Consider the following 16,178-nt stretch of genomic DNA (forward strand, 5'->3'; position numbering starts at 1 on the left):
CTTGACAGAAATAAAATAGGCAGTAAAAAGGCTGAGTGGTGAGATTGACAGATCTAATATTTTTACCATTGCAGACATATTTCTAGAAGATCTGCAGCTGAACTTCACTTAAGTCTTTTCCATGGGCACTATTACTGCTATACATGCATCTCAATATGATTAAATACCTCAGTGTTTCTTCCTCAGCGTCTTTACTTTAGAAGGTAGTGTGGGCAAGGATAATGCCACACTCCAAAGCAGTTTGGAAAATATCCAATCAGTATTATTTCAGACTGATAAACAAGCATTTGTCTCGAATCCTGCCTCATGACTGCTGAGTTATTTTTTTGGTTTCTCTTCAGAAGATTCATACTGAGCAGAGTGAGAACAGGATGGTGCTTTCATGCCCCAGACGGAATGTAACAAACTCATCAGCAGTTTTGGGAAAATTTGATTTTTTCTCCCATTTGCATGCTGCAAGCGCAGTATCAGAAGGCAGTGGCAGGTACAGTAAGTCACTCTGTGGGAGATCTTGCAGTATGTTAATACTCTGCACCTGTTATTACTGTTGATTTCTGAAACAGACTTTAATTGGAAATTCACATTTATGTGTGTATTCGGATAGCACTGCCTGAAACTCATAGCTTCTTTAATCTTGTGGTTAAATTTGCATTTAGGATTTGAGTTCACATTCAATTACTTCAGGATAATCACAATTACTGTGAAAGAAATACACTCAAACTTGTTACGCTTTTGAATGTAAATAATTACTCACAGAATAGTTAAATATGAACAGGTTATTTGGTCACTGAGAGAAAATCTGAACATAAAAATATTACAAACCTTACTGTCACATTGTGTTCCAGATTTGAGAGGGAAGACAGCGCCACAGAAGTTAGTGCTTTTCTTGGAATATTTGATGGAATATTTTAGTACTCCCCAAAAGTCTGTTCAGATGCTAGTAGAAATGTTGTAAGTTATTGTATTTCTTTGATTTGATTGTTTATAAATCTGATTTTAAATGTATTGTTAATTGTTAATAATTCAAATGAACACATTGAGATTTTGATTATTTTATCAAATATATGATGTGCTCTCTTGTTGAACTCTTGTGGTTTCTTCGTGTTTAATTTTAAGTTTATATACATTTTAGAGACAAATAGGGAGGCTGGTGAGGGCACACAGAGCCAATGACAGCAACAATCTTGAGAGTAATCTGTATGAACAGATGAGAGGAAACAGTGATGTCAACCATGCCCTGTAAGCACACCTTAGGGAGCCAGAATGGAGGATTATTCCCTTCCCCACAAGCGTTCAGTGTTCCTCTGAAGGTTTGTCACCTTCGGCTGAAGATAACATCTTTTCAAGTGGTGACCCATTGGTGACAATATTTCATAGCACCCTCGTCATGCACAGCTTAGTCACACCTTACAATGAACGAAAGTCATCATTCCCTTAGTTTCATAACTAGCAAGTTTATAACAGTGCTTTTAAGTGAGATATTTACCCTTTTTAAATTACACATTAAGGACAGTATTTGTGCTGAGCCAACCATATGCAAAAAAATGCATGTTGTTAATAAACAGAGTCATGTATGTTTTTAATGTGCAGGAAAGTGCAGACGCAAGTTCCTTTTCACATCAGGTTTGTCCTTATAGAGCAGCAGAGTCCTGTCTTGGTCCCAGCGGGCTGGTGTGTCTGTGGGTCTTCACTCCAGCTCAGCTCTTAATGAGCTGCACCTGCTGGTGACTGGGTGAACTGGTCCCATTTAACAACTGTCCCCAGGTCTGGAATGCTGCAGCATTGAAGAGACCTAGAAGACCAGCGGACACACTGTCCCTCCAGGACCAGGACTGGACACCCTGTCATGTATATCAGTGCCCAAAACCCTGCCTTCAGGAGCTACAGGTCTCTCGAACACATGGCATCAGGAAAGGCCAGCCTTTCCAGTCCATTACAAGCCTATGACCTCTATTACTGAACTAGTGCTTTATTATCACAGCTGCTGCAGATCATGTGATAATTAAGGATTATCCCGTCGCCCACTTATCCAGCCTCACATACTCACCTGGGAAAGCGCTAGCTAGAATCCAGTCGCTAGACACTTGGGATGCAACAAACAACAACGGCATCACATCAGACTGGAGGAACTGGATGGTGGGCTTCGTGCAGCAAACAGACGGGCAAGAGAAAGGGTCGATCATGCAGTTCGATTCAGTGTCTACGGGCATGACAAATTTACAGAAGTTTTGGTAGAATATATATATATATCTCATCAACAACAGCAGCCTTGTGTGTCTTTCATTTGCATTGCAAAGAGCTGTCCGTGCACAAGAGCAATGGTTCGGCGTGAGGCCGCTGCTCTGCGGGGGACGAGGGGTAGTGCGGTTGCATCGCGTGCCGACGCACGGCCCTGGAGCGAGCCGGAAGCTCTCGCTCTCGCGCTGCGCGGCCCCGCCCTCCCCCCTGACGTCACGTTTGCGCGGGTCGCTCGTCTGCGGGAGGAGGAAGAGAGACGCGGCCGGCCGGCAGCAGCGCCTGGGCTCTCCGCTCCCGTACTGAGGTAACGGGGACGCCTTTGAGCCTCTAGATGAGCGGGGTTAGCGGCGGATGTGCTGTCGGAAGTTTTTGTGCTGGGGTTCTTTAGTCAACACGACCCTGACAGACGCGCGGTTATATTCGCGTTGCTGTTTCTGCGGGTCGCCTCCCGGGGTTTGTTTACAGGGCAGTCCTGCCGGGGCTGATCGGAGATGAGTCGTGCGCTCCCCCCTCCTAACTTCATGTTGTAGCTCGTCCTGAAGTTTGCGGGGTGAGGCGACGTGGCGGCGGTGGCGTGAATCGGCTTTCCTGCGAGTTGCGTGTGCGCCCCGGCTATCCGGGCGCTGTTCCTGCTGTTCCCCCCGGGATGGCACTTGGACAATAAAAGTTCCCGCTGAGCGTTGTGCCACAAGCCGTGATGTTAAACAAGTGGCACACGTGCCCTCCCCCCCCGATGGTCTGCGGGCTCCCGGGGGTCGCACGCTGCAAGCTGTCTGGGGGGTTTATCGTCCTTGCAAGCGGACGGCCCGAAAACACCTCGGGTTTGTTCTCTTCTGCGATGCTCAGACGTGATCGTTTGACAGAGACAAAGAGAACAGTGCGTAAAAAGGAGAAAACCTCATCGGTCTTGACGTGTGTGTGTGTGTCTATGCGCGTTATTGGGTACGTATTTGAACCTGCCCCCCCCCCCCAAAAAAAAAAAGTGACTTTCTGTTGTTCGTCAGGTTTCTGTCTATTGGAGATGGAGTCGGCTCCTTTACAGATGAAGCCGGAGGGGCGCGTTGGAAACTACATCTCGCGTAAGTGGGAGAGAGCTGCTGCCTTCGAATAGACCCCAAAAATAAACTTGAAGTTTTTCCAGCCAGGCAACCTGTTGCTTCATTGAAGGATTTGTCTCCAGGTCCTCAGGACCGAGGTTGCAATACGTATGACACTTCCATTGTACAAGTAACGGATGGGTACTGTACGTGCAGCAGAGCAGGATGGGGTAGTGATGTTCAGCACCGTTTATTTGTCATGTGCTGAACAAGTGCAATGAAATGCTGATTTGCATGTGTGCTCTGATAGGGAGACTTAAACACAGAACAGCAGCAGCAGCAGCAACAAAGTTAAATAAGGTACAACTTAAATACAAGTCAGACAAGCAGCGTGAGAAGAGGAAATAAACATGAGTGTGAGCCAGTGGTAGCGGTAGAGTTCAGTCATCTGACAGCCTGCAGGACGAAACCGCCTCTGAATCTTGAGGTTCGTGCCTTTATGGTCCTGTAATCCCTACCAGAGGGCAGGGGGGCGTACAGTACAATGATATGACAGACGCAGCATGCTGGAAGCGTGGTGCAGGTGCTGTAAGGATTTGAGCAGTGTACTGACGGTGTGGATACCCAGAAAGCGTCCCGTGTGGCCAAGGTGAGTCTCGAGTCAGCGCTGAGCTGTTGTGGTTGTGGGGCGCTCCTCTCTGTACTGGCTGTGCAGGCATGGGGTGTCGTCTTCTGACTCCCATTCCCTCCAAAGCTGTGATTATTCTGATGTATTGATTTCTGAGGTCTGGGTGGCTTACTGGCACACGGGAAACCACACGTGCATTCAATTCTGAAGTAACCTCTTTGTTTTGTAACTCTGAAACCTTATAGTTGCCTTTATATATATATATTTGGTTTGGACAAAATATTGTTTGGTTTAAGTTGTTTTTTGTTTATTTTCTTTACAGGAGAAATCAAAACGGATATTGAAAGCTTGTATGAAGCCATACCCCAGCTCTCCAAAATCTTCGTCATATTGGATAAAATTGGTGAAGGTCTGAACTGCATTAAGCATTTTCTAATATAATGAACTTATTCTTTAGCTTAAGAAGCTGGAGCGCTGTAGCTGAGCAGCTGCAGTCTTGTGGTTTGGCAGCCAGAGCCAGTGTGTGGGGTCTGTGCACGCCGGATGTGTCATAGAAGTGTTTGTGTTTGGGATTAACAGGTACGTTCAGCTCGGTGTACCTGGCGGAGGCACGGTTGACGTCTGGCGCGAAAGAGAAGTTTGCTTTGAAGCACCTGATCCCGACCAGCCACCCGGTCCGGATTGCAGCAGAGCTGCAGTGCCTGACTGTGGCAGGGTGAGTCCTCTGCCCGTCGCCGCCACTGCTGACGCGGACCTGAGCAATAAAAACAAATCGGCCTATTCGCCTTTAAAAGCAGGCCTCTGTTTGACTGGAGGGCCAGGCGTTCCCCTTTCTGGTGATGTCGATATTTTTCCGGCAGTTCTGGTCGTGATTTATAAGTCTGGGGTCTTCCCATGCCTCTGTTGGAACGTGGCTTCTCAGCCTCTGGTCCTCCCGACCTGCACTGCTGCAGTCATGGGATGTGTGCCACTCTGGTCCTTTCTGTGTTGACGCTGCTAACTAAGAGAGAATGCAGGGCCTGGCGGCTGCAGAACCGCGAAGTGGACTGGATGGAAGGGCGTGCCCTTGAGCCGTCTCGTTGCAGGGAATCGTGCTACGCATCCGGTAGGGGAGCGCTGCTCCAGCCCTTCGGGGCCCGGGCGCGGCCGGTTTTCCAGATCCCTTTAAACGGGGTCGACAGATTGACGATGTTTGAAAAGTGTCAAATTGGTCTGTGCAACGCGCGCAAGGGGCCCAATCGGGTCGTTAAGAGCAGAGGTGGAAGGAATTGAATTCGAGGTGCGCAGGCAGCCGCAGCTGGCCGGCCGAGCCGGAGAGACTTGCCCCCAAGGTTACCATGGAAGGTGTGCAGTGTGTCCCCACAACTGCAGTGACTTTCCCAAATGACAAAGAATTCTCACATACAGGTGGCCTTCCGTGTGTTTTGTTTCCTCTTCGGTTGCTGTGCCTTAATTATGCTGATGAAAGCGGCACGTGTTTGCCCCTGCACATCGGGGTCAGAGTGTGCTTGCCAGCAGGAGTGAGGCCGTCCTGGCACGTTTGCCAGATGTTTTGGAGGCTGGTTTCTTCCCTAATGGACCTGAACACAGTGAACAGGTTTTCTTTAAGGAGGTTCGTAATTGCTGTGCGAGCGAGCATACAAAAGTAGCTCTGTAAAGCACCATCAATTTTGTTTCTTAAATTGTTTTGGGGGGTAGGCATCTTAAAAGGGCAGTTACTGCAAAATCGAGAGTTTTACGTTACTGCCCCATTGAATAATTTACTGCAAGTGAGATAAAAACAAGTTAAAGCATGTTGTTTTGAAGTGGCTTCCAAAGAAGAAACAGTTTTCATCTGCTCTGCTGTGTGTTGTTATTATAGATCTGGCTGGGGACGGCTTTTGAGCAGTGTTGATCAGTAATGGAAAGACCTTAGGCTATAAAACAGCAGTCTGATTAAGTTTCATACAGTTGAGACTTCAGATCATTTGGAAGTCTGCAATATATTTTGTTTCTTTTGATTAAAAGTTCCCACAAAACGAGGGGGGAAAACAGAAGAGCTTGTGACTTTTCCAGATGTCCCATGTGCTCATTATTTCAATAAACCCAGTTTTTGTCTCTCCTTTGCTCTTTAAAGGAATGGAGAATGGCCTTCCGCTGTTCTGCCCTAACTGTATTATTACTATGGAATATTAAATGCAGACGCATACTTAAACTGAACTGTTCTTAATCAGTGCATGGTACAGATCGTTAAGCTTTGCAGATATTTCCAGGAGTAAGTCATTAAAGGGTGTTAAGACTGCTTCATGTCATCCAGACTTGACGAGAGCATTCTCCAGTATTTTGCTGATACTCTTAAGCCATAGGCCTACATGTCACTGTGCAGCACGTGCATTTGCTGATTTTTAAGATGTGTTTTTTTGCTAACAACTGGCCCATGCCAGGGTTTTGATGTCAAATGAAACGCCCACAGCTTAATATTGATTAAGAGTTCAGTGCCTTTCTAGAGCATTTTTCTTTTTGATCTGACGCATGCAGTTTCTAAAGCCCCAGCAGGGATCATGCACCAGCCTGCATGAAGTCCGTCTGTGGTTTTGTTTCTTGCCGTACTTGAGCAGCTCCACATCTTCAGGTGGGGTTTGTAGGAAACCCAACAGCCTTGGCTGCACTGTGTGATCTCACTCATCCTTCTTGCACCATGAGCAGGAGGAGAAGCCGAAGTGTGAGTCTGTATGGCTGTTGGGAAGATGCTCACGGGGGTTTTTAAACCTTCTCATTCTAGCGGAAAAGAAAATGTCATTGGGGTGACGTACTGCTTTCGAAAGGACGACCACGTGGTTATCGTCATGCCTTACCTGCAGCATGAATCCTTCGTGGTAAGTCGCTCACCGGAATATCAACGGACCTTTTTTTTTGTTTCAGAAACCACTTTCATGAACGCACGCTTTTCTTCTCGTGCCTTTTGCAGGACATCGTGAGCTCGATGGGTTTTGGAGAGGTGCGGCGGTACATGTTTCACTTGCTCAAAGCCCTCCGGCACATCCACAGCTTCGGCATCATTCACCGTGACATCAAGCCCAGTAACTTCCTGTACAGCCGCCAGCAGCAGAAGTACGTGCCGTCTCCTCCCTGAGCCGCGCGGTAGCGGAACGCAGACTGTGCCCAAACCGAGCTAACTCTGCCCATCTCGTCCGCTCTGTCGGTCGTTTGTAACCCTGGGGTTGTGCAAAGTTCTCCTGTGGGAGTGTCAGGGAATAACAGGCAACACTGCAGGCAGCCGGCAGACAGCCCCCCTGTGCATCTCCTGCCTTGTCCACCTGGTGACCCATCCTGGTCACTCGCGCAGACTCAACTTCTGTGTGTGTGTGTGATAAGTGTGTTAAGTTCATCCTTGAGAGAATTATTATAGAGACTCAGTTTCAAACAGCGCTGCTAGTTTGCAGTTGACATGTAGCAAATGTTGAATTAATAACATCTGAAACGAGCACTATAAACTGAATGGCTCTAGTGGCCTTTGTATAAGTACACATCATGCGGTTGGATGTGAATGGCATATGCAGTGCTTTACAGGAAATTTGCTGCACTTAAGTGCTTCAGGCCCGTTTAAGTCCCAGGTTTTAAGCGTTTGATTTGTTCGTTTTAAAGGAGAACCACTTTTTGGATTGAGGTCAATCACGTCGAGGTCAATAACTTCTGCCATAAGTCATAAGATCCAGCTTAGAGCCATCTGCCAGTCTCAGATCTACAATGCCAGCACTTGGTGGCAGCCTTTTGTTTTCCAGAAGCTTCTGCCTTATACCCGATGGAAATCTGCCATTAGGAACTGGGGTTTTAATCTGTTGTTGGCGAGCTGGTCTGTTTTGATTGGACCGAGGCCCTGGTGGGCCCTGGTCTGTATCAGAGGACAGAGACGCTGCCTATAGAACATACAGTCCCTGATGCCTCACAGGGTTTGTTTTTTTTATTGTTTGGGAGCCAGGAAAAAAAAAATATTTTTACATTCGCTTCGTAAACAGACCAGGGGGAGTGGAAACCATAGGAACCAGCAGGACTTGCTTGGCGGATTCGTACCCGCTGGTCTAGATGACGTGTGGCGTCAGGTATCGGGAGATGAATAGCGTTCCTGTTTCTCCCCAACACCTGCAGGTATGCTCTGGTGGACTTTGGCTTAGCGCAGGGGACCCCCGGTACCCAGATCGAGCTCCTCCGGGTCCTGAAGGCTGAGAGCCAGCAGGGAGCTTCCACAGATAACAGACCTCCTGCACCCCCTGAGAGTAAGACGCAGCCCTGCAGGCCATCTCCGGACGACCGCCCTCTGCATTGCCCCATGAAGCCACCTGCCAAGAGATCCTGGTCACTGGCTCAGACTAAACACAGAAAGGTTCTGCATCGCCTTGCGTGGGGAATTTGTGTGTGCATGCGTGTGGAACAGTTAACCCTTTCCTTGTGACCGGATTGAAACATTGAAGTAATATCGTAAACTGAGAGATCTAAGCGAGGGTACGGATTAATCTGTATTCGGCACAAGCCCAGAATAAGAGTATGAACCACAACATGACCCTGTTTTGCCCCGTGATTTAAATTAATTATAGGGTCTTTAAATCTTTGGTCCTCCTGTCCCCTCTCTGTCCGTTACTGAATTAACTTCTGTAAACTTAGGTTACATCTGTAAAGCAAAAAACATTAAAATGTAGAATATAGTTCAAAGGACATTTCAGAAACCCTGGTTTTGGACAGAAAAACACAGGCAAGGAAAGTTCAACCCCCACTGAAAACATTTTTGTATGCATTGCCCTGTGTTACCAGCAGGGGGAGCTGCTGGTAAGAATCAAGTTGAAGATCCAGTTTGCAAGCAGAGGCTTAGCGTTGTAAAAAATGTGCAGAATTAAAGCTATTGTTGTCTCACTTGACGTATGCCTACATGAGTGAAACAGTTAATAATTCCTACCTTCAACATCAAGTGTGTATTTACAGGTAATATAAACTTCTTATCACATCACCTAGCACAGTTGTGTTCTCAGCTTTTATGTGACGTTTTGCACTCTGCAGGGGTGTTTATGACTTTGTCTAGACGCTGCTGTGGGTTAATACACTGGAGAGTCAAGGTGTGTGAGAGATCTGCGAACTCTGTTTATTTGATTCCAGGGTTCCTTCAAGTACAATTAAAAAATAGGTGTGTCCTTGACGGAAGTCTAAAACTCTTTTAATATTCCAGGAAGCGCAGTTGGTGAACTCGGCACAGCGCTCTGTGTTTGGGGAGAGAAACCTGAACAAGCTGAACACGCGTGAGGACTCCTTAGTCAAGGTAATGGAGGGGTTTCTTATCAGTTCAGTATTGTCTGCCGAATGTCATTCCTCATTTGCCAGTGTCCAGTCAAGCGCTTGCGAAGACATAAGCATTCAGATCTTTTACGGTTGAGTAGCTGTGTTTGATGTGTGGTTTCCTGTAGCTGTTTCTAAAGTTGAATGGGTTCATGGTGGTGGGAGTGTCCTGCCTGTTCAGGAGGAGCCGCAAGGATGCACAGTCTGTGACCTTATCCAAGAATTTGAAGGCATGCCTCCTCCTCGCTTACAACTACTGTACGGTTTCTCACCATTCGCTGTGATTAGTTGAGAAATGCACTTGGGTCTTTGGCCGGCCAAGTTGTATAGCTGGAATGAGGCAAATGGCAAGCCTTTATCTCGGGGTGTAATTGCGAGTGTTACAGTGGCCTCCACACTTACTTACACCAGGGAGGAGAGGGAGGCTGCGGTGTATCTCCTACAACAGGCCTTATTGGCTGTAAGAGCAGTTGGCCTGCGGAATGAGACGGAGACTCCCTGCTAAGTGCTGGCTGCCCTGACTGCAGTCCGGTCCAGCAGTGTTTAACTGGCGTCGCCGAGCAAGCAGAGAAGCGAAGTGGAAAATAAACCTGTCCGTCTCCTATGAGCCCCCAGTCCTCATCAATCAAGTCAGACTTGTTAAACTGGGATGACTGTGTGTGCGATGGGGGCTCTGGCTAAATTGGAAACCCTAGTAGAAGGTTATTCCCTTTTTTTTTTTTCCCCTTCTAGCCGGTGAAACATTCCAAGGTGCTGGACGTCGCGTCCCGGAGGATGGCGGTGCCGGCACGCCGGCCGGTCGCTGTGAAGGGGGCGCCCGGCGCCCAGAGCCGCAGGCCGGCCGGTGGGTGCCCGGCCCGCCTGACCTGCAGCTGCCACGACACGGACCGCGTGTGCAACATGTGCCTCTCCAGGTGAGCCCGCGCGCGGGGCCACGGCGTTCTCGTTTCCGTTTCTCGTGCGCAGGGAGCGCGTTCAGGACCCTTGACACTTGTGCCACGCTTGCAGAGAGGCAGTGAAAGCCAGCAGGTGTGGGGATCCCCAGGATCAGGATTCGGAACCCCGCTGCAGTTTCCTCTCTTGCAAAGGGGCTGCTGGGGTGTCCCCAGGACTTCAAGCTGACACAAGTAACTCTTGAGCTCTGAGCCACTTCGTATGAGTGTTTTATCACACTGGCAGTCTGTGTGCATTGGTGCTTTTCGAGAGCCAGCTGAGTTCTGTAGTGAAACGACCAAATTATAGCTATCCTTTCAGACATTACACAGAAAATATCTTGTCCAGGAAATTATGATTCACAGTGTTTTGTGATTTGTGTTTATCATCGTAACCCCTCTCTTAGTCACTGCTCTGGTTTGAGGTATGGGCCGTGAAATGAAAAATAGTCAGAATCTTGATTTAAAAAAAAAAGAGACCTTTTTCACAAACAAACCAGAATGCATTGATAGATGGGTTGAGTTATGAATTATTCCATTTCATCGGAGCTGTTTGCTGGTTTGTGCCGTTTTTGCCAGGGATTCCTATGGGAGCCTCTTTGCAGAGCGTCTTGTCTGACAGCGTCTGCTCCCTTTATTAATGTCCTGCGAGCGCTGCAGCTTCTCCGAGCTGATGGGAGGACATTAACATCTGCTCTGTGGTTGGAAATGTGTTGCAGGAAACCGCAAGTGGCCCCCAGGGCAGGTACTCCTGGTTTCAGAGCCCCTGAGGTCCTGACCAAGTGTCCACATCAAGGCACAGGTGAGAGCCCCGCCCCAACAACCGCACACAGCTCCTCCCCGTGGAGACCTGCTGACTCAAACTGTCCAGCAGCCTTATACCATACTGCGCAAAATCTGGGTTATTCCACTGAAAGCGAATTCGTGTTCTGCAGTTACTGGATGTTAGCCTCCTGTGTTGGGTCTCATTAGTAATGGTACCCAGAGGGATGTTGCACTTGATTAATAAGTGGTCTTTGGCTTTGCTCAGTGGCTGGTGTGGCCACTCTTCTAGGCATCTCCACATGTTGTGTGCGAAGTGCAAGTTTGGAGAGTCTTGCATAGGGATATATATTTTTTTTTTTAAATCCTGTAATCTTTTGCACAAGGCACTTGAGTTTTTAAGTTGTCGCCTCTTTTATGCTTACTAGCCAGTCCCCTTTGTCCTCAGTCACACTCATGTCGGGACTTGGTGAAAGAGGTATTTGGAAAGCAGGGTGGAAGGCAGTATCTCAAAGATGCTTGCACAATGTCTGCAGTCGTTATCTAGCAGTTAAAGCTAAAGTAAATTTGTACATTTAAATATCCTAAAACACAGAATGCAATCTATCCAAAAGTAGATTGTTTGTGGGTTAATACTGGCTTATTGGCCCAGCTCCAGTCCTGGAGGGCAGCAGTGTCTGCGGAGTTTCATTCCCTCCTCTCTCCTGAAAGACCAGGTTGAGCTGGTCGGCAGCATACGGGCCGCTGTAACACTGCAGAGGTCTTCAGCTGTCGATGAATTAAAAAAAAAAAGGAGAGGTCCTGCTTTAGCTCATCTTCACTGGGACGTAAATGACTGGAATCCAATTATTAGTCACCAAAATTGTGCCGCTGGATGGAAAGCCCTGTTTCGTCTGTGACTGGCGATAAGGAATTGATCTGTTTTGAGTCCCTTAATAAAGTAGAAAAAAGGCTGGTCCAGTCATTCCAGTCACCACTGGAAAAATCTTTTTTTTTTTACAGCTGATATCTTTCTTGTTTATCACTTGGTCCGTAAGTACCTCCCTGTAAATGCACATGCTTGCGAAATCGGCCTGAAAGACGAAGAACCTTTATATCTTTAATTTCATGGATTTCAGCTCCCATGTGGAATTAATCAGGAAGTGGATTGTGACACCATTAGTCCATTTCCTGTTTGTCAGTGAAGGCAAAGGCACATGTGATTGGAGGAGTTCAGCCCCTCCCCCCCCCGAGACTGCTGTCATTTCCTAGATGACCAGTGATTCAGGTTTATGAAAAATGAGAACAGGCTGGTGTCTGTGAATGTAAACCTTAAAAAAATGCATTCTGAAGAAATCTGCTTTCCGGTTATCGCGGTACTGCAGGAGACTTGCCAGCTGTAAAATGTCCCTACACGTATTACTTATGCATATGTTGTGAAGGCCCATTGCTAGTCTCTGTTCACTTGAAGCACCTCGGCTGCAGTCTCTGTCCTGTTCCCTGGTGGTTCAGTGGAGCACGTCAGGGGCTGGAGAAGCACGTGCTGTGTGTGTGTGAGGACACGGACTGGAGACCTTCTGTTGTGTCTCTGTTTCTCTAGTTACCGTCTGTGCCTCTTTAGCGGGGGGGGGGTGCTAGTGCTCCTCTAGGAAGGGCAAGATAAATCATCTGCATGACTTCTCCACAGTGCGCTGCGCCTGTGGAAGTCAGCTGCATGGGTCCCATTCGCTGCGAGGGGCCAGCTTCCCCGGGGGAGCGCCGTCTGAGGCTGTCTGGCCTCCTCCAGCGCCGACGGCCCCCTCAGAGCACCACGCTTCAGGGAGATGGGAGCAGTGCAGCAGCCAAGCGTTGTCTTGCACTCGGGAGCGTATTCCAAACGGGAATCCCACAGCACGCAGCGGAGAAGAGCGCCGACTGGGCGTGCCGTCACCGAAGGCGCCGCTGTTCGGCCGAGCTTGGGGGCGCGTGCGATTTTATTTTTCCCCGTCGTTGGCAGTTGCGGTGGAAAGGGTAGATGGCTGTGTTTTTGAAGACGCGCGTGGCAGTCATGGGCCTTGCTTTGCCCCTCCTAATTGCAGCAGCAGCAGCGCGCTGTGCCCAGACCCCGCCTGATCGCCCCAGCACAGGCGACATAGCAGTCGGCCATTATTGTCATTATTCCAGCCGGTGGGAATCGGGCGCATAGTGTTTCCGTATCCCTGTCATGTGCTGTGTGCCCTGTGGGTGAAGCCTGCGAGGGGCCCCTCAGTGTTTGCCTTCACTCGCATGTGCTGGAGCTCTGAGCTCCTCGAACCCAGGTTGTTTCCCAGCCCCTGTGAGCAGACCATTCGTGGACCCATAGACACAATCCAGACTGCTAAAACATTTGGGGGTGTTTGTGTTTTTTTTTCTTTTTTGTTTTCATCATATCTGGTGCTCACTGATAGGTTGATGATGATAGATGGAGGTTTTCCATGAAGGCTGAGTCACGTAGCGGACAGAGGTTAACTATTGAACTCTGCGAAGCTGGGTAGAAATCCGTGGTGTCAGGTCCTCTCCTCCTCTGTTGGAGACCTGGAGAACTCCCTTTCCACCAGAGTCACGAGTGATAATCGGGGTATTTGATTTTAAAGTTTGGATTAAATGGAAAGCGAACAACTGTGGCTTTTGAGGGAATGTGTCTCCCGGTGCTGGTTTGATTGTGTACCTGGCATTGAAAACCCAGATGCTCTAGCTGCTGAAGGAAATGCTCAGCGTTTTGGAGGACAACAGCCCCTCTGTTATGCTATGTACACTCACAGAATATGAAGACATTTCCCCTCCCCCTCGTTATGTCCTCATCTGACGGAGAGACGTGATCTGACTCAAGAACGTGATGGGACCTCGCTGAATACAGGTCACGTCCTCTTCGAGCGGCCCAACAGGATCTTCAGTGGGGTTGCCAGTGTTTTGGCCAGTGAGCGTTTCTGATCAAGACTTGCCTACACGTCTGTGGCTGTGGTTTGAAACTTGATGTGCCAGTAAGGTGTTTGTGCAGTGTGGTGCACACACGAACCTAATGTAGCACCGTGTTCTACAGCATGACGTCCGAGGAGCAAAACTGTCTCGGTGATTTAAAACCGTGCAATCCAATTCAGTTTCTATAGCAAACCACATATTTCGGGGTCAGCACTGTCTATAGCTATGTGTGTTCCTGTAATTTTAGCCCTAATGTCACTTTGACAGGAAACGATGTTTGTTCTCTTCCAGCCACAGAAAACAGCGGGGTAAATAAAGGTGGGATTTAATTGCCATTGCAAAACAATTAGTTGATTATTGAAGCTGTGTTCTAGTTACATTTACTATATCATTTATAGTTATGTTCACTATATCCTATTAAGAAGAGTTTTTTTTTTTTTTTTTTTTTTTTTTTTAATGCTTTGGGCCCTTGATGACTTGTAAAGGCTTCGAGTCTAAGAGCAATATGTTCCTTCTTGTTAGTCTAACACTAACTGGCCGGGTATTTTGTTCCGCTTTGTAGCGATCGACATGTGGTCGGCAGGAGTGGTGCTGCTGTCTCTGCTCAGTGGGAGATACCCGTTTTTCAAAGCAAGCGATGACCTGATTGCCTTAGCGCAAATCATGACCATTCGTGGATCCAAAGAGACAATCCAGGCTGCTAAGACATTTGGTATGTTTGGGAGTGTTTTTTTTTATCTTCATCCCTACCAGTGGTGCTCGGTGATAGGCTGGGGTTTTCCATGTCAGCAGCTGAGTCACGTAACCAACAGATTAATAATTACAGGTAATTACTGAACTCTGTAAACTTGTGAGCATTTACTATAGCATACAATATCAGAATATTTTAGCTCATAAAAATGTCTGGGTTGGTGACAATATTTTAGAGCCTTAAGATTTCAATTTCTTATTATCGTTGAACTCTAAAGGCTGCCAGAACAACAATTCCTGGGCAGTTTTGTCATACAAATTGTACAGGGAGGCAGCTTCGGTTTGTGTCTCATTTGCGGACTGCCTGTTTTGCAAGAACTGAGCAACACCTGTCACCGCTGAGCCCCCAGGGCTTGGGATGTGCGGAGATCTCGGCAGTGCTTCGGCCCGCGTTCGGGCGCCCCCTGGGCCGGATCTGAAAGACGTGCCTTGCCCCCCTGTTGGTTCTGTGTAGGAAAATCTCTGGTCTGCAGTAGGGAGCTGCCGGCCCAGGACCTGAGGACCCTGTGCGAGAGGCTGAGAGGAGCGCAGCGGCGCTCAGAGAGTGGGGGCCCGGACCCGAGCGCCGCGCCCGGCGCGCTGGAGGAGCCGTCTCTCGCCGCGCGGCTCGGCCCACCCCCGGAGCCCCCGCAGGGCGGGCAGAGGGACTCGGGCGAGGAGGGGTGGGACAGGGTTCCTGACGCTGCGTACGATCTGCTGGACCGGCTGCTGGACCTGAACCCGGCGACGAGGATCACGGCCAGCCAGGCTCTGCTGCACCCCTTATTCCAGGACCTGTGACTCTGTGACCCCGCTTCCCGCCGCAGGAGAGGCAGGGCGCCCCCCGGGCCAACAGCTAACGGCACCTGTCTGGACTCTGAAGATACACGGGGCCGGCAGGCAGCGCACCTTTCCTCCTCCTGTTTTTATCCCAGCGCGGTTTACACCGTTTTAACTGAGCCCTGTGACGGACGTTGTTTTGTTTCACGTTTTATTCTTTCCTTCGTGTTTTAGGTTGAAAGAATTGTAATAAAAACGAGCTTTTAAGAATTGTCTTTTTTCTTTATTTCCATGCAGTAGTGGAAAACAGAAGGAGGTGTGTTTAAAAATGACTTTTTTAAACAAAAAGAAGGGGGAATGGAAGAATCCAACCAGCTTTATTGTTCAATACGAAGAGAATAGTTGATACCATACCTCTTTCAAGATCAGTTCGAGGTCCTCGGATTAATTGGCTACTAACCCACAAAGGAGCTTAATGGGCCGAGTTGCAACCTCTTGTTTGTTCGTAATGAGGGTGTTGGGTCTCCTTCGGACTGCACAGCACGGGTCTGTCTGAGCAGGCTCATCCCATCCCTGAAATGGGATCTTGTGAAGAAAGGAAGGCTTTGGATCTCATTCAGTTTTCCACTGAAGTTATCTTGCCTCTTCGAACGCTGTTGAAAGGCCTTGGAAGAGTCCAGAGGAAGATTTCCTGTGACACCGCCAGCAGGAGAAGCTGGAAGTGGCCGGGGGAGGGAGGCGAGGGCTGAGGCAGTACAGCGAGCTGAAAGAGGGAGCTTCATGCCACTGATGAAAGAGGTTTTAAGGGTTTCTGTAAAGCAGCGCTGTGGAGCAGCATCAAAGCAAGAACAGAGA

General features: G+C 48.5%; 2 protein-coding genes and 1 long non-coding RNA gene across 6 annotated transcripts in view; 2 read left to right on the forward strand and 1 right to left on the reverse strand.

Annotated features, from left to right (window-relative positions):
* Positions 1–1,085, forward strand: part of hfm1 (helicase for meiosis 1) — a 26,195-nt gene extending 25,110 nt beyond the window's left edge. For all 4 annotated transcript variants that reach the window (XM_015355373.2, XM_015355374.2, XM_069193875.1 and 1 more), the window contains 2 exons: positions 342–484; positions 846–1,085. In XM_015355373.2, coding sequence (XP_015210859.2) covers positions 342–484; positions 846–912 — 210 coding nt within the window. In that variant the 3' untranslated portion in view covers positions 913–1,085. The remainder of the gene's footprint in view (positions 1–341; positions 485–845) is intronic.
* LOC107078369 (uncharacterized) overlaps positions 1–2,383 on the reverse strand; it is a 17,608-nt gene extending 15,225 nt beyond the window's left edge. The window contains exon 1 of the long non-coding RNA XR_001479314.2: positions 2,048–2,383. This is a non-coding gene — a long non-coding RNA (uncharacterized lncRNA). The remainder of the gene's footprint in view (positions 1–2,047) is intronic.
* Positions 2,380–15,593, forward strand: cdc7 (cell division cycle 7 homolog (S. cerevisiae)). The gene is made up of 12 exons (XM_006634804.3): positions 2,380–2,542; positions 3,243–3,317; positions 4,226–4,312; positions 4,483–4,618; positions 6,665–6,758; positions 6,851–6,993; positions 8,029–8,263; positions 9,098–9,187; positions 9,937–10,118; positions 10,856–10,938; positions 14,377–14,526; positions 15,019–15,593. The coding sequence occupies exons 2-12, from the start codon at positions 3,260–3,262 to the stop codon at positions 15,342–15,344; spliced, it is 1,584 nt and encodes a 527-aa protein (XP_006634867.1). The 5' UTR covers positions 2,380–2,542; positions 3,243–3,259; the 3' UTR covers positions 15,345–15,593.
* Positions 15,594–16,178: the final 585 nt, after the last annotated feature.

The sequence above is a fragment of the Lepisosteus oculatus genome, chromosome 9 (genome assembly GCF_040954835.1).
Source record: "Lepisosteus oculatus isolate fLepOcu1 chromosome 9, fLepOcu1.hap2, whole genome shotgun sequence".
Taxonomy (NCBI): Eukaryota; Metazoa; Chordata; class Actinopteri; order Semionotiformes; family Lepisosteidae; genus Lepisosteus; species Lepisosteus oculatus.